Genomic DNA, 20,790 nt, shown 5'->3' on the forward strand with positions numbered 1-20,790 from the left:
CCTGTTATCGCATTATGTCTCAGAGTGGTGTGTTTATTATGATTTAGGAACCTGCACTGACACTTCATTATCACTCAAAGTCTATGGTTTCACATTAGTGTTCACTCTTGGTGTTGCGCATTCTGTTAGTTTTCACTGATATACAGTGACAAGTATCCAGCTCTATAATATCCAGAAGGGTTAGACTGCTGAAAGTCATTTGTGATCACCTATTCATCAGTCCCATTATCCTAACTGCTGGGAAGCAAGGTTTATTTCACTGTCCTCACATATTTCTCTTTTTTTCCCATATACTCCTTTTTCCTTGAATGTCTTATAGTTGGACTCATGAAATATGTATGTTTTTCAGCTTAGATTCATTCACTTAGAGATATGAATAAAAGAATACCCCATGTCTCTTACTGGCTTGATCACTCATTTCTTTTTAGAACTGAGTACTATTTCATGGTCTTAATGTACCAGAGTTGCTTTATCCATTCATTATGGTTGTTTTCATGTTTTGTGATTATGACCAAAATGGCTATAAACATCCCATTGCAGGTCTTTTTTTCTTTTTTATGGATACAGGTTTTCAGATGATTTGGGCAAATACAAAGGAGCATGAGTCCTGACTTACGTGGTAGGAGGATATTTAGTTTAGTAACAATTTGCCTTATTGTCTTTCAGAAGGCTTGTAATGTTTTTCATCACCTTACGAAATGAATCAAATTGCCTGATATTCCACCCTCTCAGTACTTGGTCCTTCTTTGGGATTTTGACCATTCTTGTCCATGTGCTGTGGTATCTCATTGCTATTTTAAAGCCCTGTTGCTTGTCAGGCATTTTTATTTTAAACTTCCCTTGCTTTTCTCTCATCCTTTGTCCCTTGAGTGAGTCCCCAGGCTCTTGTTCATTTCTATGTAAAACCCACTGTGGTGAGACTGGGAGGCAAGTTGGGTTCAGGCCTGAGGATTTTTAATTGTGAAAAGAAGCTTCATAATGCTCAACAGGACTCTCAACTCACAGGTTGGGCTGGTTTTCATTTACGTTCTTGAGGGTAAATGAAATAACAGAAGGGATGTATCCCAAGTGGGCTCTGCTTCTCTCCTGTGTCACATAGGAGAATAACTTTCCTTTTCTTTCTCCACAGAAACAGAGGATCGCACACACTGCAGGACTTCAGAAATAACTCACCTGCTGAATCTTGAGAGTGAAGAAACAAAAATTCTGCTGAGGTGTCTGAACTGCTGGGATCACATAAGTGTCCCAAAGACCTAGAAATGGCAATGCCTAAACGCCAAGATGACTGGTCCAAGGAAGACATTGTGCAGTTACTGGAAAGTATGGAGAAAAGCATTCCATCCAGTGATGGGCACACGTTCAAAACAACCCAGTCAGTGATGGACTGGGAAAAAGTAGCTTTTAAAGATTTTTCTGGGGAAATGTGCAAACTCAAATGGTTAGAGGTTTCCCATAAGGTGAGAAAGTTTCGCACACTGAAAGAATTAGTCCTGGAAGCTAAGGAAAATGTTAGCAATCCTTCCAAAAAACACAAGAAAACACAAGAAAACAGCAGAAAACATAAGAAACATGCTTATTTGTTCCAGAAGTCCCTGACAGCTTACCGGCACATTTCCCAAGTGATGCGACCTCAGTACATCCAAAAACACCCCAAGATAAGCAACCAGGAGCTGACCAAGGTTCTGTCTGAGGAACACAGGAAGGTGCCTGAGCAGCTGAGGGTGAAACACAGTCAGGATCTTGAGAAAGAGAAAAAGGATATTAGGGAGAAAATAGCTCTGTTCAGAGCACAGCACCCTGATCTAGTCCCAAACCCTGAGAAATCTGGTGTCCCTCAAAGAAGTGAAATGAAAGTGCCAGAGAAGCTTCAGGAGAATGTTCAAAAAGTGAAGTCTCCCCCAGAAAAGAGTTTACCCATGAAGTGGAAATTCCACGGAGAGCACAAAAAGCCCCCGATGAATGGCTATCACAAGTTCCACCAGGATCTCTGGTCGAGCAGGGAGCTGAAAGTGGTGCCCCCGAGGGAGCGCATGGTGGAGATCAGTAGACGCTGGCAGCGGGTCCCCCAGGACCAGAAGGAGCTTTATAAGAAGCAGGCGGAGGGACTGCAGACACAGTACAAGGTGGACCTTGATCTCTGGCTCAGGACTCTGTCTCCTGAAGAATATGCTGCTTACAGAGAGGCGACCTGTGGTAAGCGTAAGAACATGAGCGTGACGGGGGCCCAAACCCCAAGATTAGAAGGATGGGTCTGCAGTCCCCATCATCAGGGAATCTGCAAGGAAGGCTTAGAGAGGACCCAGGGCTTCAGGCTGCAGAGTTAGCATCATCAGACATGATTAGAGAATATTCTCCTGCCTCAGGGAGATCAGAGGAAAATGAGGAAGAGGAGGAAGGCAGCCGCTCCTCAGCCCCCAGCAGTGAGGATGAAGATGGAGATTCTGAGCCGGAGGACCACGGGTCCAGCTCATCGTCCTCAGCGGACTCCTCTGACTCGGATTCCAACTGAGTTTAGTTCACAACCTGAAGAGACAGAACTTTCAGCAGAAGTCCATGGGCTCGTCTCTCCATGCTTTTTCATTGCCTTCCTTCTTTCCCTCCCTCTTCATACAAAGTTGGACCTCTTGGAAAGAAGGCATCTTGAGCTGTAATTTCTAGCTTTTCCATCCACTCCATGTTCACCCTGAGAGAAAGTCAATGCAATGACGCCTCGTGGAATAAACCCTGAGCTGACTGGGCTGTGGGGCCCCCTGGACTAGACTGAGCTCCCTGAACTGGAAAGGCTTGCTCTCCTCACCCTCTGCCTGCCAGACATTTTAGGGGCTCCAGGGGTCGGTGAGCCCTTTCTCTGTGACCCTGTCCCTCAGGACTCAGGCAGTGATCTGGGGAGGGAAGATCTGATTGACTGGAAGTGGGAGACTTGCCCTACAGAAAGCTGTCAGGCCCTGATGTCTCTGGCCCTTCTCTCTGAGCTGAGGAGCTGGCCCTTCCTTTCCTTGGAAGTGGGGCCGGCACGTGGGCAGCAGCATTTCCATGTGTGTGTGCATCCCTGTTAACTGTCCATGAGATTTTCTCACTGATCAAAATCTCAACATTAAAAATGTGTAACCCCTCCACCTGAATTAGGTTTTCCTTAAAACCAGCCTCTTTTGACCCAGTGCCCTGAGTTTTCAGGCCATGTCTGAATTTCTACAGGTTTCTTCCCCAACCCCTTCCTCCTGCTCTAGGTTACAAGTGAGTCATGTTTTTACCATACACTCAAATTGTATTATGTTATGACTTGTATGGTTTGAGTGTCAGTATTTTAATTCACAGATACTAAACTGTTTGGGAATTCATTTACCACTATGACACATTTTTATTATTTTGGTTTATTGATGTATTTGAAAGTGTATTTAAATCTAATGCCATCTCATTAAACTTTTTTTCCTAAACTTTCCTGGCTATTTTCATTTTTGATTCTCATGGACAATTAGTATCATACAAGTATTGTTCTTGTATATGAAAAGTGTTGAATTTGGAGACTTCCTCTTCATCCATGATGTCTTAATGGGGCATTTTATTCCTCATGAATATACAGTTGGGGAACTACTGTAGAGCACATGGAACTCTGCTCAATTTTGTGTGGCAGCCAGGATGGGAGGGAAGTGTGCGGAAGGATGGGCACAGGTATATTCATGGCCAAGCCCCTTTGCTCTTTACCTGAAATTACCACAATATTAAAACTTCTCTCTCTCTCTTTTCACGGATTAATTTACTTATTTTTCATGGAGCTTGGTCTTCTTGCAGTGCAGGACACGTTTCCAGTTAGGGGGAGCTGGGGCAACTCAGTGCTTGGGCTCCTCCCTGAGGTGGTTTCCCTGGGTTTGGAGCAGGGCCCTAGAGCAGTGGCTCAGTAGTTGTGACACATGGGCTTTAGTGCTCCAGGGTTGTGAGATCTTCTGGGACCAGGAATCAAACCCATGTCCCCTGCATGGGAAGGCAGATTCTTAACCATTGGACCAGCAGAGAAGACCTACCACAGAATTATAACTGTCTATACTGCAATACAAAATAAAAACTGTTTAAAGAAACAGGCAGGAAAATACACATATGAGATGAATATAGGCTAAAATTCTGAATTTTCTAATAGAAGAATACAACATTGGTTAAAATACTAAAATATCTTTTTATCTGTTGCTTCACCTATACATGAACTGGGAATAAACCTCCAGTCTTATAGGATCTAATTTAAGAACAAGATTTAGTGCTTCCAAAATGACTTGTTCACAGTTCGTTCATGTCCACAAAATGTTAAGTGGGTTTCTTTCCTCCAGGAAAATCTAAACAGATTTTTGGTTGAAAAGACTCAGGGAGGAAAGCAGGAAGCACTGCTCACTGCCTGCCAGACAGCATCTCCCTTTTATTCTAGAAATGAAATTGAAGCCAGGAGTCTAGAACTCAACCCCAGAGATACTTCTGCCTCTTTAGCTGTGGGACCCGGCTGCTCCACGTCATTAGACCTTCCTTCCCAGAACCTGCCCAGCCTGCACTTCTGATCCCTTCACTGTAGAAGGACAGGTGCGGGGCAGCAGCAGGAAGAAAGCAGGGGTCAGGGTCTCACCTCTCAGGATTCTCGAGCTGCCATTTCCTCCTCTAGGAGATCTTCCCATCCCAGGGATCAAACCCAGATCTCCTGCATTCCAGGAAGATTCTTTACCCTCAAACCACCGAGGAAGCCCAGGCTTGGCTCTTAAATACTCCCAAGAAGTAAAATGACTTTACTTTCAGGTGGTGACTCCTGTTTGAGTCGACAGTTTCCATCTAATCCCTGGAACTCAGGTGAGTGGGGACAAGACACTGTGGGCTGGGAAAAGGTATTGGAAGAGCAGCTCAAATGACAAAAAAAATGAACAAACTAAAACATGGCACATATGCTTTATTCAGTGATTTTACAGAAGATCGTAGCCAGAAAAGTGTCTTCTTATGTGGCTCTGAGGAACTGTTCAAAAGTTATAAGGGGAGCCAGAATACAAATGGTCAGGGGCTGAAAAAACATTCAGAAAGCATCAAAAGATTACTGTGGATGATGATCATGATACATCTCAAATTAATGATTTTCATTTTTTTAAACAATCGTTATTTATTTATTTTTATAATCTTATTTATTTGTTTGCTTATTTTAGCTCTGCTGGGTCTCTTTTGCTGACTGAGTGCAGCCTTTTCTGGTTGTGGTGAGCAAGGGCTACTCTCGAGTTGAAATGTGCTGACTTCTCCTTTTGCTGGCGTCTCATCTCAGAGTGTGGGATCGGGGGATGGTCATCAGTGGTCATGGCCCCCAGGCTCTAGTCGGGTGCTCAGTAGTCATGGTGCTTGGGCTTAGTTGCTCCACAGTCTGTGGGGTCTTCCTAGACAGGGATCCAACCTGTATCCCTGTCTCTGACCAGTGAATTCTTAACCACAGGAACCCCAGGAAGTTCCTTTTCATGATTTTCTCTATGAAAAGAGGCAAGAGTCTGGGCTTATTGAAGTCCTGTTTGGAACTGAGTTGTTGCTCGGTTGCTCTGTTGTGTGCCTCTCTTTGTGACCCCATGGAATGCAGCATGCCAGGCTTCTGTGTCCTTCACCATCTCCCACAGTTTGCTCAAATTCATGTCCATTGTGTCGGTGATGCCATCCAACCATCTCATCCTTTGTGGTCCCCTTCTCCTCCTGGCCTCAATCTTTCCCAGGATCGGGTTTTTTTTGTTTGTTTTTTGAATCAGCCATGGGTGTACAGGGTGTAATGTACAGAGTTAAGGAAAGCGAGGTTCAGAAAAAGAACGAGACCGGCACTTTACAGGAACAAATCACCTTTAATGAGGTCAGAAGGGGCAGCAGTCAGATTAGTGAGCTGCTTCACTAACATAAGAAAAGAATAAGTATATATAGGCATGGATGTGGAAAGCTACTGTCTTAAGGGGGCCTGTTCTCCAAGGTTGTTCAGAGTAGTTATCTCTTAAAAGGCTGGGGCAAGGAATTCTGGAGATCGGCCAGAGGCTGGACGGGCTGGGAGCTGGGTGTAGTGTCCATTTTTTTCTTTGGGTGAGAGAGTTCTTTGCTTTGCATAGAATGGTGGAGAGGACGTGGAGGGGAGTTTTAATTCCAGGCTATTTTGAGCTGTGCAACTTTCCTTCACAGAGATCAGGGTCTTTTACGATGAGTCAGCTTTTCCAATCAGGTGGCCAAAGTACTGGCGTTTCAGCTTCAGCATCAGTGCTTGCAATGAATATTCACTGTTGACTTCCTTAAGGATTGATTGGTTTGATCTCCTTGCAGTTCAAGGGACTCTCAAGGAGTCTTCACAACACCACAGTTTGAAAGCATCGGTTCTTCAGTGCTCAACCTTCCTTATGATCCAACTCTCACATCCATACATGACTACTGGAAAAACCACCGCTTTCACTAGAGAAAAGCCTGCACACCCATGTGCTGTAAGAAGCTCATGATCTCTACAATCGCCCTGGACAGTATCACAAAGGTCCTGAATATGGTGCAGCGGGACTGCATCCAGGAGATGCAAGTGACCTGGATCTGGCATCTGTCCATCCTGGCCACGTTTGCTCCTCTCCTGGGTCAGACGAGCAACGTGCAGAAACCCTGTCTCTCCCGCATTCATGGTCTGCCCGTGAGGAGCAGCAGCAGGAAGTTGTTGGATTCCCCACTCAGTTTCTAAGTGGCACCATCTCCAGTCTATCTATCTGGATTCTCCCTCCTTGTCTGAACCTGCCTGGACCAGACACTCACGAGAGGGTGGACCGCTGCCTGGGAAACAGTGAACACAACACTGGCACGTCAAGCACACTGGGTCCTTTGTGTTTCTATCCTGAGCTGTGGAATCACTTCACCTCGGAAATCAAGGGGGAGGAGCAGACAACACGCTAGAAATCTATGGATGGGGTGTTTGGATCCAGTGAGGGCAGACATGGGTTCTTCCATAGGAAGAGAAAGCTATGTCAGATGACTAAGAAAATAGGTAAGTGAAGAGGGCATTAAAGAAGGGACACCACCTCAGACCCGAGCTATTTGCAAGACAAGGTCTGAGGAAATCCCTGGTGATCCAGTGTTTAGGAGTCTTCTCTTTTGGGGCTGAAAGTCCAGGTTTGATCCCTGGTGCGGGAAGTAAATTTCACAACCTGTGCAGTGTGGCCAGTAAAGAAAAATGAAAACAGAAAGTTTGGGAAAGAGACAGAGAGAAAAGTTCTGTGCTTACCAGATGCTTGAACACAATGCACTTGTCTGAAATCACTGGTCCCTAAAAGATTGCCTTTTGCTCCCGATAAGTTAGTTAATATTCAAGAAATGCATAATTCTGAGAGGATCGTAGTGGAGCAGGAGCCAGAGCTCATACAAAGCTGTAGGGAGTTTGAAGGTGATGCAGAGAGGTAGTGCCAGGCCAAAATGAGACGGGTGACCTTCAGGAGGTGGTTAGTAGGACCTTGTCTTTGGGCAAATCACTTATCTCACAACTTTAGCTCAGCTGCCACCCTGATTTCTCAGGCCTAATTGCTTGCTTTCTCCCCAGATGCCTGAGGACCCCCTTGGCCCACCCAGCAGTAACTAACTGGCAGCTTACAGAGTCAAACTTGCCCCATCTGTCTAAGAGCCCAAACTTGCATCAGCTCAAAGGCCTGGATCTGAGTGGGGTCACCATTATGGACTTTAGTCCTGAGATACTCCACCTTCTTTTGGAACAAGTTGCAGCCACCCTCCAGGAACTTAACTTAGAGTGGTGTTGGATCACAGAGTCCCAACATGAGTCCATCCTGAGTGAGTCCATGCATCAGGAATGGAAAACCAATCCATGGTTTCAGACATCAGTTCAACGCGAATGGAAAGGAAAAATGATACTGCAGGGCTGCAGGACTGCAAGGGGAAATGCAGACTCTGGTTGGTGATGGGACCTTCAGAGACATGGGTTTATAGCATGACAAACATGAATTAATTTCCGGAAGGAAATCTTGTATGCACAGGTGGCATTACCCTTGGGTGGGGATTGGAAATAAATGGTCACAAATAAAGAAACCTGCATTGTATTTGTATCCAGTGCCGTTCATGATACATTATCGTGTTTGTCTGTTTTCACCTCAGGAATCTCCAAGTAGTGATGAAAGCAAACACACAGGATTGTTTATGCTCAGAAATCCCACTATTCCCACTAGTTCTCTATTCTGTCTCAGACATCCGCTACCTCCTAGCTTACTGCGGTGGCTGTTCAGTGGCTTACTGCACACACAGCAAGGGGAACATACTCAATGGCCAAGGAGTCATTGGAGCGAAGAGCCCTACGTTAGGGTACCCATGACCCTGTATGTGAGCTGTCCTCAGGGTTCTCCTGGTGGGACCATAGGTCCCAGTCCCTGACCTTTCTGTGCTGGGAAAGGGCTTCACTACACACATCAAGACCCTCCATCCTAGAAGCATCATCCACACTGCAGATGAGCCCAGTCTCTTGTCAAGCATGTGTAGTGGTTCTCCTTGCATAATAGAATATCTCCTGGCCAATAGAAGAGGAAAAGGTTGAGGTAGTGACAGATTTCCTCTTCTTGGACTCTAAAATCTCTGCAGACGGTGACTCAAGCCATGATAGCAAAAGACAACTACTTTTCGTCAGGAAAGCTCTATGACTAACCTTAAACATTTTGTTGAGGATCAGAGGCATTACTCTGCTGACAAAGGCCTGCATAGTCAAAGCTATGGTCTTGTCAGTCATGACCTGTGTGTGTGAGAGCTGGACGGTAAAGAAAGCAGCACCAAAGAACTGATGCCTTCAAACTGTGATGCTGGAGAAGACTCCTGAAAATCCCTTGGACTGCAAGGAGATCAAGCCAGTCAATCTGAAAAGGAATCAACCCTGCATTCTCATTGGAAGGACTGATGCTGACACTGAAGCTCCAGTATTTTGGTCATCTTATGCAAACAGCCGACTTATTGGAAAAGTCCCTGATGCTGGGAAATATTGAGGGCAGTAGGAAACGAAGGCATGAAAGGATGAGATGGCTGGATGGTATCAATGGAATGGACATGAAATTGACAAACTCCAGGAGATGGTGAGGAATAGGAAAGCCAAAGAAATAAGCAAAGGGTTAAGAGATGCTCTTAACAGACGAAAGAATGTGCAGAAATGGAAAGGTATTGGATCATAGACAACTCAGTGCTCTTTTTTGAATCAGTAACTGGAGATTGCTGAGGAATAAGCTGAAAAGGAGAGAAAAAGACCATGGAAGGCAGCAGTTGGTTTTCAACGAGAGTTTCTTTATTTCTGACAGTTGCTTTACAAACATCTACCCAGGGAAAATTCCAACATGTGCGTCTCAAACCCACATGCAGCTCCAAACATTGAGGTTTATATATGATTGTATAATACATATCCCCAAAAGTTCCAACACCTCCCAGAGTCTACATTTCCCCTTGCAATCCAGCACCCCCATAGGATCATCTTTCCCTTTCCCATTCACGTTGAGCTGATGTCTGAAACCACGGATTGGTTTTCCATTCCTGATGCATCTACTGCCAAGATTTTAGTTTGCAGGTGACCCGAAGTAAACTTTGACAGATGCATCCAGCTAGGAGGAGGGTAACAGTGGTACAGAAAAGGCTCCTTGGGATAGAATGCCTTAATGCCCTAGTGAGGATACAGGCTGGAGCTAAGCCAGATGGAGCTTGGATATCCTAAATCCCACATAATTTCAATGAGTTTATCTTGAAGTTGGACGAGTCAGCCGAGGTGGAGGGCTCCATGAGGCTACAGCTCTCCTGAGGGGAAGGACCAAACTCATCACTTAAGGTGCTCAGCCCAGTGGTGTGACTCAGAAGCTTCTCCAGGATGGCCAGAAAGGAGATTACCACACAGACACAGGCCCCAAGCTTGAAGGGCAGACAGGATGGAGTCACATTGGGACTCTGTGATCTAATACCAATTTAGGTTCAGTTCCTAGAGTGTGGCTTGTTCCAAAGAACAACTTGTTCCAAAAGAACATGGAGAATCTCAGGACTAAAGTCCATTGTGGTGACCCCACTCAGATCCAGGCCTTTGAGCTGATACAAGTTTGGGCTCTGGGACATATGGGGCAAGTGTGACTCTGTAAGCTGCCAGTTAGTTACTGCTGGGTGGGCCAAGGGGGTCCTCAGGCATCTGGGGAGAAAGCAAGCAATTAGGTCTGAGAAATCAGGGTGGCAGCTGAGCTAAAGTTGTGAGATAAGTGATTTGCCCAAAGACAAGGTCCTACTAACCGCCTCCTGAAGGTCAGTACCCAGAATGACCCGTCTCATTTTGGCCTGGCACTACCTCTCTGCATCACCTGCAAACCACCTGCAGTTTGTATGATCTCTGGCTCCTGCTCCACTATGATCCTCTCAGAATTATGCATTTCTTAAATATTAACTAACTTACTGGGAGCAAAAGGCAATCTTTTAGGGACCAGTGATTTCAGACAAATTCATCGTGTTCAGGAATCTGGTAAGCACAGAGCTTTTCTCTCTGTCTCTTTCCCGAACTTTCTGTTTTCAGTTTTCTTTACTGGCCATACTGCACAGGTTGTGAAATTTACTTCCCCCACAAGGGGTCAAACCTGGACTTTCAGCCCCAAAAGAGAAGAGTCCTAACCACTGGACCACCAGGGAATTCCTCAGACCTTGTCTTGCAAATAGCTCGGGTCTGAGGTGGTGTCCCTTCTTTAATGCCCTCTTCACTTACCTATTGTCTTAGTCATCTGACATAGCTTTCCCTTCCTAAGGAAGAACCCATGCCTTCCCTCATTGGATCCAAGCTGCCCCATCCAGAGATTTCTAGTGTGTTGTCTCTGTTCCTCCCCCTTGATTTCCGAGGTGAAGTGATTCCACAGCTCAGGATAGAAACACAAAGGACCCAGTGTGCTTGACATGCCAGTGTTGTGTTCACTGTTTCCCAGGCAGCGGTCCACCCTCACGTGAGCGTCTGGTCCAGGCAGGTTCAGACAAGGAGGGAGAATCCAGATAGACAGACTGGAGATGGTGCTGCTTAGAAACTGAGTGGGGAATCAAAAAACTTCCTGCTGCTCCTCACGGGCAGACTGTGAATGCGGGAGAGACGGGGTTTCTGCACGTTGCTCGTCTGACCCAGGAGAGGAGCAAACGTGGCCAGGATGGACAGATGCCAGATCCAGGTGACTTGCACCTCCTGGATACAGTCCAGCTGCACCATATTCAGGACCTTTGTGATACTGTCCAGGGGCACTGCAGAGATCATCTGCTTCTTACAGCACAGGTGTGTTTAGGCTTTTCTCTGTGCCACTCACCTGGGGAGGTAGGAGAGGAAGTTATCCAGGGTCCTTTTACTTAGACAAAGGTCTGTGTATACTTTAAGGGAGCCAAGGCCTGCTGTGTCCTTGAGCTCTGCTCCACCACTGGTGCCATTCCTGAGTGTGAGCCCCCTTGAGTGCTGGCTCCAGACCACACGCTCCAGAAATTCTGGCCAGTATTCCATGAATCTAGCACCTGCAGTTTGCACCTCCTATGAGGACCAGGAGATTGACAGGGATGCATTACCATCCACACAGACTGCAGCCACAGACTCAGAAATAGACCACAGGCGGCCTCTGTATTTCCCTCACGTCTCTCTCGTCACCTGCTTCCTCGCCGGCTCCCTTCTGTGCCTCTCTATTCTCCAGCTCCCTTTCTCCCCCTTTCCTCTCCAGGTCTCCACTTCTAGTAGGATTAAGCCTCATGGGAAGGAGATGGGGCATGTTCTCTCAACCCTCCTTGCATCTTAGGCACCCTTACATATCAGGAAGGCATTTCTCACACTGAGCCAAGGCCTCTAAGCCTCTCCATTGCCACCCTCAGAGCCCTTGGGTCTGTCCATGGGTCGCCGAAATGGCCCACCCTAGAAGTCTCTTCCGGGATGCCCAGGACCCTATCAAGCTACCTGGATCTTGTTCCCCTGGAGTGAACCTTCTGGGCCAGCAGGACGTCAAGTGCTTCCAGCCCTGTTCATAAGGGACCCACATGAGGCAGGGCAATGAGGCCCTCCAGAGGGAGGCAGACAAAGGGACAGGCTTGCACCGTGATCCCAAGGTCTTGATGTGTCTACCATGGGTTGCATCCATGAAGAGGGGTGGGAAGAGCTCCCTGGGCAGAAACTCCAGATAAGAATAGACCAAGGCATCTTCCCTGAGCAGGTGCATTCTCTCCAGGTCCAGGAGCCTATGGGGTTTCTGAACACTCATCCTGAACCTGCTTCAGGAGGAATCCTGTGGAAAATGCCAGTGAGCATATCATCCATGTCAGGCCAAGCAGGAGCAGACCTAAGACAATCTCCCAACCCTTCAGAGGAATCTACTCAGGACTAAGCACTGCTCTGGCAGGGGTGGACGTGCCTGTTAGGCCACATGCCATTCAGGCCTCAAGGGCACAGTGATATAGCTCTTTCCCTACTGGATTCAGAACAAGCCTCTCACAAGTACCAATCCGGAGGAATGGCAACCACCAGCCCATTCAGTTCATACGGTGCTTGGATTAATCCAAGTCCCACCTGGAAGTGGGCAGCAGGAATTCTGAAAACCCACTCCAGTCTTTATGAGGGAATGACGTCAGAGCATCATTTAGAGCCCTAAATCAATACGAGGAAGGTCATGTGGACCAACGCAGCCTCCATCCTCAGTTACCCCTAACATGAAGGCCATGTGTGTCAGAACTGTGTAGGTGAAACTCATGAAACACAACTCCAAAAAGAGATTTTGAATACATATGTTACATGTCTTTACAAGATATTTTAAAATGATAGAAGTTAAAGCACTAATTAAAATGTTTGAGTTCAGGCAAAACTACACTGAGGCAAAATTAAACCTGAAACGTGTTCATTGGAAAGAACTGACTTTTTTAACAACTCTTCCTTCACTAGGGATACATGGCACCCTTCAAGATTAGCTAACCACTAGTAAGAGAAGAGAAGGCTTCCCTCATAGCTCAGTTGGTAAATCATCTGCCTGCAATGCAGGAGGCCCCAGTTCGATTCCTGGGTCAGGATGATCCCCTGGAGAAGGAAATGGCAACCCACTCTAGCATTCTTGTCTGGAGAATCCCATGGATAGAGGAGCTTGACAGGCTACAGTCCATGGGATCGCAAGAGTCGGATACCACTTGGCGACTAAACCACCACCACTAGTAAGAGAAGAGCATCCTTATATGAGGGTGGAAACTTACTGCTCTAATGTGCCTGGTGGGATGCTCACAATTCAAACCCTGTGAGAACCCCTCTGATGTCTCCAGAGCCAGGAAATTCTGCACCTCTTCTCCAGTGCTTAAGACTTTTATAAGTCTTTTTGTTCTATCATCCCTCTGTCCCACTGCTAACCCAACCAGAACAGTATATCTGATTAGATTACAGAGGGACCATTGGATTGACCCTGATTGGATCATCGTACTTCTCTAGATTAGTTGATTGAATCATATACACATCACCAAACAGAGACTGATGGAGTAGTCAGGTAATCAAGGATCTGTTCACTGATTCACTTCACAAATATTTACTGCATTCTACTAATATGGACAGTTATATTCTTGTGGATCAAGCATGAAAGGGATTATTGATTCCTGCCCTTGGCCAAGAAAGAACAAAAGTTGACAGAATCATTGTTGGGGGAATTTTGGTCAAGTCAAAATTAGCAAAATGTCCTTGAGTTAAAACAGCTCATGAAAGCAGTAGTGTTGTCATCAAAGAAACCAAAATACACTCATTCTTGTATGAGATTTTCACTCAGGTGTTATGTAGGAAACACAGGAGATTCTAAGCCTATTTGGGCAGCAAGGGAAGAGCTTTGGGGGATGTGATTGGTTTTCTAGGCCTAAGCCAAGCCTTCTCTGAAGGTGGACAGGTCAAAACCTCAGTGAGTGAAAGAGTGGTTCTGGACAGTTTGGAGCTGAGCATTCCTAAAGGGACATAATAAATGATCCCAACAATGGAAAGTAAAAGTTTCCTTTTCATATTTCTATTTTGAGAAACAGGTAAATTTAAATACATTACTCTGGGTGATATTAAGATAGCAAAATTGGGCTTCCCTTTGATTTAGTCGTAAAAAATCTGATTGCCAATGCAGGAGACATGGGTTTGATCCCTGATCTGGGACGATCCCGCATGACATGAGGCATATAAACCTGCTTGCCACAACTGTTGAGTCTGTGCTCTAAATCCTGGGAGCCGAAACTACTGAAAGTCAAGCACTCTAGAGTTTGCTCTGCAACAAGAGAAGCCACCTCCGTGAGAAGCCATCTCCATGAGAAGCCTGCACACCATGACTAGAGAGCAGGCCCCTTGCCCCAGCTAGAGAAAAGCAGGAACAACAGTGAAGACCCAAGGCCACAAAAAGAAATGCAGTAAATTTCAAGGAAAAGAGAGAGGCTCAGAGGAGACACTGTTACCTTAGAGGCTATTCTTTCCCAGAGAGTTGAGGTCAGCACAGCACACTGAGGGTGGGCACTGCGGGCTCTTTGGGAACTTGGAATCAGAGAAGAAACGAACCTGCTTCAGTCCCCCATAACCCTGCCATCAGTAACCCTGCCGTCCAGAGGTTTTCTTTAAGTTGTGTTTTTTGTTGTTGTTGTTGTTCTCACTGAGGACACTTTCCAGATGGCTGTTTCTCCCGCCATTTTTCAGGGGTCTTAGAAGTCAAATAAATCATAATTTCACTGGCCCCTTTTCTACTGCATTTAGATGATTATTGTTTCCTCAGGCCTAGCTAAATCCACACAGATTCTGATCAAGTTGACACTGTTAGGCCCAGAAATAAAATTCTGCTATTTCTCTTCATAAATACCAACATCTTTTCTGCACTTAATCCCGAAGCTCTTATGGTGTTAGCATACTACCTCGTTCAGGGATGACTCCCACTTTGAGACACATCATACAAGGATTTCTTTGAAGTTGAATGTCACATGCAAAGGGAGACCTTTTCTCCATCGATAAGAATTTTCCATGCCTCTCACGCACCCCAGTTATTTGATGCCTGAACAATTCTTATACACCTCTGACCACCAAGGTGAAGACTCCCTGAAGGGTGTTCTCTGTCTGAGTCACTTTGGGGAAGATTGCTTTCACCATATTTCTCTCATGACCTTTACTTAAAAAGCATTAAAATGGATTCTACTCATGACATTTTAAACATAAACATGATGAAAAAAATATATATGTGTGTGTAACTAAGTCACTTTGCCCTACAGTTAAGATGACACACAATAATTTAACTAAAATTATTTTCAATTGTGTGTTTAAATTGTGTTTATTTTTAATTGTGTGTTTAAGTAAAAACACAATGATTTAACTATACTTCAGTAAAAACTTTTTTTAAAAAAACCTGGGACTTATGAGGTGGTCCAGAGTTTAAGAATCTATCTTACAGTGCAGGGGATGCCAGTTCAATCCCTGGCCCAGGAATATGTCTCATGCCACAGGGCAACTAAGCCCATGAGCAGCAACCATGGGCCCATGTGTAGCAACAAGTTAAGCCTGTGGACTGGAGCCTGTGCTCCAAAACGAGAGACGCCACACAAGGAGAAGCCCGAGCCCTGCGATGAAGAGCAGCTGTGTGCACCACAGCTAGAGAAAGCTATGCAGCAAGGAAGACCTAGCACAGCCAGAACAAAATCAATCAATCAATCAATCAGAAAATTAGTCTCTGAAGAAAGCTCATGGGCTGATATGGAGCTCTGCCACAGTGGCCAGATTCCAAGTTGGTCATTCTCGGGTATGCGGGAATCTGGGGGATATGCAGAAGGACCTTTCCTGCCTGAGCTGTCATCATTGTGCCAAAGAAAATCAGAGACAGACACGGGGTTAAGTGTTGAAGACAAATTTTATTCAGCATGATGACAATAGACTGCCAAATGGGCTTCTTTTGACATTCCTCCAGAATTTGGCTTCTCTAGCTCCCCTGTGGACTTGATGAATTACTGCCACCAGACCACAATTGATTTTCACTAATCATTATTTAATTTGTTCTAACTTGTTTTCAAATGGTTTATGTCTTGTATCTCTCTTCGCTGTATTATGAATTTATAAATGTAACGAGCTATATAGCTTATAGCCCATCTACTTTATAAAATAGTGTCTCCTGCACTACCCAAGGGAAACCCATGCTTCTAACATAGTTAAATATCTTGAGGCTATCAATCACATTTAAAACCACATAGAGAATATTTGTAATAGTACATATCTAGAAGAGGGAACAGGGAAAAATATTTTCTGCATCATTATAGACTAGTAAGACAGGAGATCCAGAGAATCATAAGAAATATTTTATAATGAATCTGCAGCTGATTGAGGGAGACAGTAGGGAGCTGAGAATAAAAATGGCCAACTATAAGTTATATGGTGTAAAGACATTTTATTATACATCTTGATATGCTGATGTCAAAGCATGCTCTACTAGTCTTCCTCGATAGGGAAGAACAATAGTAGGCATGGGAATAAAATAAAACTCTTATTGACATGACTTAGCCTTCAAAAGACATGCTTCTGAAATATACTTCTGGTATAAACATAACAAAACCATATTTCATGCCTGTATGATTTTAGTATTTTTCTCATAGGAATATGCATATAAGTACCCACTCTTGACAGGATGTGCTATTGAGGAACACTGAGTGTATTTCCTTTGCTATTTGTATTAACCACCAGAACTAAGTAAGGAAACCATGAAGAAAAAAGATAACTAGGGAATGATGGAGTTTCAGATCATACACAACAGAGGGCTTCCACTCCACCAGTAACTGGAGATACATGAGATGTAAATACAGAAAGCAGAATAATATCATGGATGGCATTTATCATTTACACGGAAGGTCTCTTTATTTCTGATCATTTCTACAAGTGTGCATACAGAAATAACTTGAACATGTGTGTCTCAGACTGAACCTTCCAGGAACTCAGTTTCATATTTGACTCTATAAACACATATCTAAAAAAGTCACACAATTCCTCAAGTCATCACTCCCTTTTCGAATCCTGCACCCCTGCTGGATCAGGTTTTTCAATCACACTGAGCTTATATCAGAAACCAGGGCTGTGTTTTCCCTTCATAATGGATGTATGACCTAGATTTCAGTTTTCAAGTGTCCAGAAGAAAGCTTCTGATAGAAGCAACCGACTACACAGTGTATTACAGAATTATGTGTTGGGAGTCAGATGACCACACATGTCATCACCACAGTAAGGACAGGGGCTGGGGCTAACCCAAATCTTCCTGGGACGTTCTAAGTATGTAAGGATCACCCTCAGCTTAGCCTTTATCTGAGCAAATCTTTCCCGGTGAAGGACACCCAGAGAGCTGTAACTCTCCCGAGGGGCTGGATAAAGCTCTAGATTTAAATCAGGGAGCCTGTCAGTATGATGCAGGACCCTCTCCAGGACAGCCATTGAGATGAGGTTTCCGCACATGGTGAGGACCCTAAGCTGGGAGCAGCAGCTCAGGGCAGGCAGAAAGCCATTGAGGTGGATGTCCGTGATCCCACACAGGTTTAAGTCCAGTTCTTCCAGAGTGCCTGCAACTTTCTCCAGTAGAACTTGAAGGAGCTTGGGATTAAAGTCGGTGAGGGTGACGCCACTAAGATTCAGGCCCTTCAGCTGACAGATTTTTGGACACCAGGACAGATGGGTCAGGTCTGATTCTGTAAGCAGGCAGTTGGTGATTGAGATGTTGTCCAAGGGGGTCTTCAAGCACCTGGGGTGGAGGGGGGGAAGAAGCAATTAGATGAGGGAAAGCAAAGTAGCAGTTGAGTTCCAGAGGAGAACTCAGTGATTGGCCCAAAGCTGATACAGGTCAAATTCCAGAATGTCCAGTCTCATTCTAGGCTGAGTCCTGCCATTTTCTTAGTATGACTGGATCACATTCACATGATCTTGAAAGCCATCTTTCCTCATCTGTCAAGCAGAGTACAGTACACTCTATTTCCTTAGCAGGATGAATAGACATAATGGAATGCACTAGAACATGATCAGAGGAGAGCATGACACAAAGTGTCCATCAGGATGGACATCACTGAGTGTAAGTTCTGGGAGATGAGGTAAAAAATGCTTTTCATTTAGATTGCCACTCTGTGGGTGAGCTGCTGGTCATATACCTCTGGCCAGGTGAGGCTCTTGGCATACATGCAGAAAGGGGCTGCCGGTCTTTAGGGACTCCCAGCCCTATGACATCTACAAACTTTCTATCACTTTTTACATTCTTTTGGCTCTGCTTTGCTACCATCATCTCCAGAACCATGCATTTCCCATATATTAATTACCTTATATGCAGCAAAAGGCCACCTGTTACTGACTTGGACTTTAAAACAGGCTCCTTGTGGTCATGGGTTAGTGACCACAGAGTTTCTTTTCACAATGCTCAGGCTGATGTGATTTTCCCTCTTCAATGCCCCCTTCACTTACCTATACATAAATCTTCAGAACACAGAAATCTCTCCTCCAAGAAGAAATCACATACACACTTGCACCAGATCTAGGCCCCCTAACTTGTGGGTTCCCAACATGGCGTCCCTTTCCAGAGCTGCTTTAACCGATTCCCCCCACCTGGATTCCTGTGCTTCTGTAATACTGCGTTTCATGGTGGAGCAGCAGATGAGACACTTCCCTTGATATTCTACCATTGTGTCCACTGTTAATCAGCTGCTGGCAGAGCCTCACCTGAGCATTTGGTCCAGACGGCCTTCAAGGAAGAATGGAGCTTCCATGCGGAGGTCCCGGAGGTTCTGCAGCCGGAGGATCTGAGAGGTCAATTGCAGAAGATCCTGATGGTCCTGCTCCTCAACAGCAGACCCACGAATGCGGGAGAGAATGAGACTCTGAACGTTGCTCATCTGACCCAGGAGAGGAGCAAACTGGGCCAGGGTGGACAGCTTCTGGGTGAAACTCAGTTTCACCATCTGTACACAATCCAGCTTCACCATCCTGAGAACTGTCTTCATATTTTCCTTGGACATTGAAATAATCTTCATCTTCTTACAGCACAGGTGTATGGAGGCTTTTCTCTGCTCCACCCACCTGAAGAGGTAGGTAAGGAATTTCTCCAGGGGCTTTTTCGTAAGACAAAGTTCTATGTACACTTCTAAGGGAGTCAAGGGGTGCCTTTTCCTGGACATGTCCTCAGCCACTGGAACCAGCTGTGAGCTGGAGGGCATGTGGCCCTTGCCTCCAGACCACATGTTCCAGAAGTCCTGGCCGGTATTCCTTAAGTCCAGCACCCGCAGCTTGCCCCTCCTGTGGGGAAACAGCAAATGGTGGGGTAAGATTATTCAAAATCCACACTGAATGAACCCACAGCCTTAGAGTTCAGGCAACATTCCATCTCCCCATGTGTGCTCTTACTTCACAGTCCTGCTCTCACCTGCTGTTGTTTCTTTCCTTTCTCGCTCCCTCTCCCCCAGTTCTTTTTTCTCTTCCATCCTTCCTATTATATATTTGTAAGGGATTTCCCAAAGTGATCTCAGCAATTCCTCTGAAAAAGCCTCTGAGCTTTTTCAGAAGCCTCTGGTCACCACTTGGTCATCCACTCTGCCTGGCACCATGTGTCTCTTCCAGGAATCCAAGACCCTGCCAGGCTCCCTGGATCTGACTCACCTGGGGTGAACCTTCTGGGCAAGCAGGACATCAAGGCCTTCCAGCACTGCTTGTAAGGTTCCTTGGTGAGGCTTTTGCATCAGGCTTCCCAGAGGCAGGCGGGCAAAGGGCCAGGCTGGCACCATAGCCTTCAGGGTCTCCCTGCGTCGGCCAAAGACGGCAGCCATGAAGAGTAGTGGGTAGAGCTCTGTGGGCAGAAACTCCAAAGTAGAGATGGCTAAGGGCTCGTCTCTCAGCAGGCCAATTGCTGCCAAGATCGCAAGTCTGGGAGGGTTGTGAACACTCATCCTGACTCTTCTCTGAATTGAATCCTGGGAAACTGCAAAGAGACAAGACATCCTTCTCAGAACAATCATAACCATCAGGGTAGTCTCTCTCCCCACACTTCAGAGAAATCAAATCAGGGCCACAGTCATTGCTCTGGCAATGATGAATCAGAATGGAAGACTTCGGTGTGTCTGGATTCCAGTCTGGGTTTGTGTCCCTAAGGCCAGAGCTCTCCCTATCCTGCCACTAGAGCAAGAATCTAACAAGTTGCAGGAAGGAAGAAAGCCAAATGGAGGCTCATCTGTTTCCATCCACTGCTTTCCTTAATGCATGTCCCTCTTGCACATCTGCACCAGGAGACTGAAAAAGCTGACTCTCTTTGTTTTTATGGTGGAAAAAAAAAAAGAATTATTGCTTAAAGCCCAAACTATGGGGACAGGAGTTCATGTAGAACACAGCTTCCATCCTCAGTTCCCAAAGTCAACTTAGCTGGGAAAGATTAAGGAGATACTTGTAAAGGGAATGCCATTTGTGTATAGAGCAAAAACCTTAAATGTCAAGAAACAGCATGTCAAACAGATGTCTTTAAAAAGAAAAACTGCTGGTTAAGACTTTTAAATAATATAAACCAAAGCACAAATCAAAATGTTTAGAATGGAAGCACGGTACTGGATGCTTGGTGCACTGGGACGACCCAGAGGGAGGGGAGGGGAGGGAGGAGGGAGGAGGGTTCAGGATGGGGAACGCGGGTATACCTGTGGCGGATTCATTTTGATATTTGGCAAAACTAATACAATATTGTAAAGTTTAAAAATAAAATAAAATTAAAAAAAAGAAATATTTAGAAGAAAAATCCAAATATATAGTGAATATACTTGATAAAGGAATGGAAAAGTAATAAAGATTTGATAATAAAA

General features: G+C 45.4%; 2 protein-coding genes across 2 annotated transcripts; one reads left to right on the top strand and one right to left on the bottom strand.

Annotated features, from left to right (window-relative positions):
* The first annotated feature begins 1,265 nt into the window (after positions 1–1,265).
* LOC109553988 (upstream-binding factor 1-like protein 1) lies at positions 1,266–2,509 on the top strand. The gene is made up of 2 exons (XM_070782412.1): positions 1,266–2,193; positions 2,364–2,509. The coding sequence occupies exons 1-2, from the start codon at positions 1,266–1,268 to the stop codon at positions 2,507–2,509; spliced, it is 1,074 nt and encodes a 357-aa protein (XP_070638513.1).
* Positions 2,510–10,114: 7,605 nt separating this feature from the next.
* Positions 10,115–19,893, bottom strand: LOC109553989 (PRAME family member 8-like). The gene is made up of 6 exons (XM_019954306.2): positions 19,607–19,893; positions 18,674–19,246; positions 17,264–17,711; positions 11,295–11,509; positions 11,063–11,219; positions 10,115–10,153 (listed from the first exon to the last, which is right to left on the bottom strand). The coding sequence occupies exons 1-6, from the start codon at positions 19,891–19,893 to the stop codon at positions 10,115–10,117; spliced, it is 1,719 nt and encodes a 572-aa protein (XP_019809865.2).
* Between the last annotated feature and the right edge of the window lie 897 nt (positions 19,894–20,790).

The sequence above is a fragment of the Bos indicus genome, chromosome 29 (assembly GCF_029378745.1).
Source record: "Bos indicus isolate NIAB-ARS_2022 breed Sahiwal x Tharparkar chromosome 29, NIAB-ARS_B.indTharparkar_mat_pri_1.0, whole genome shotgun sequence".
Lineage (NCBI taxonomy): Eukaryota > Metazoa > Chordata > Mammalia > Artiodactyla > Bovidae > Bos > Bos indicus.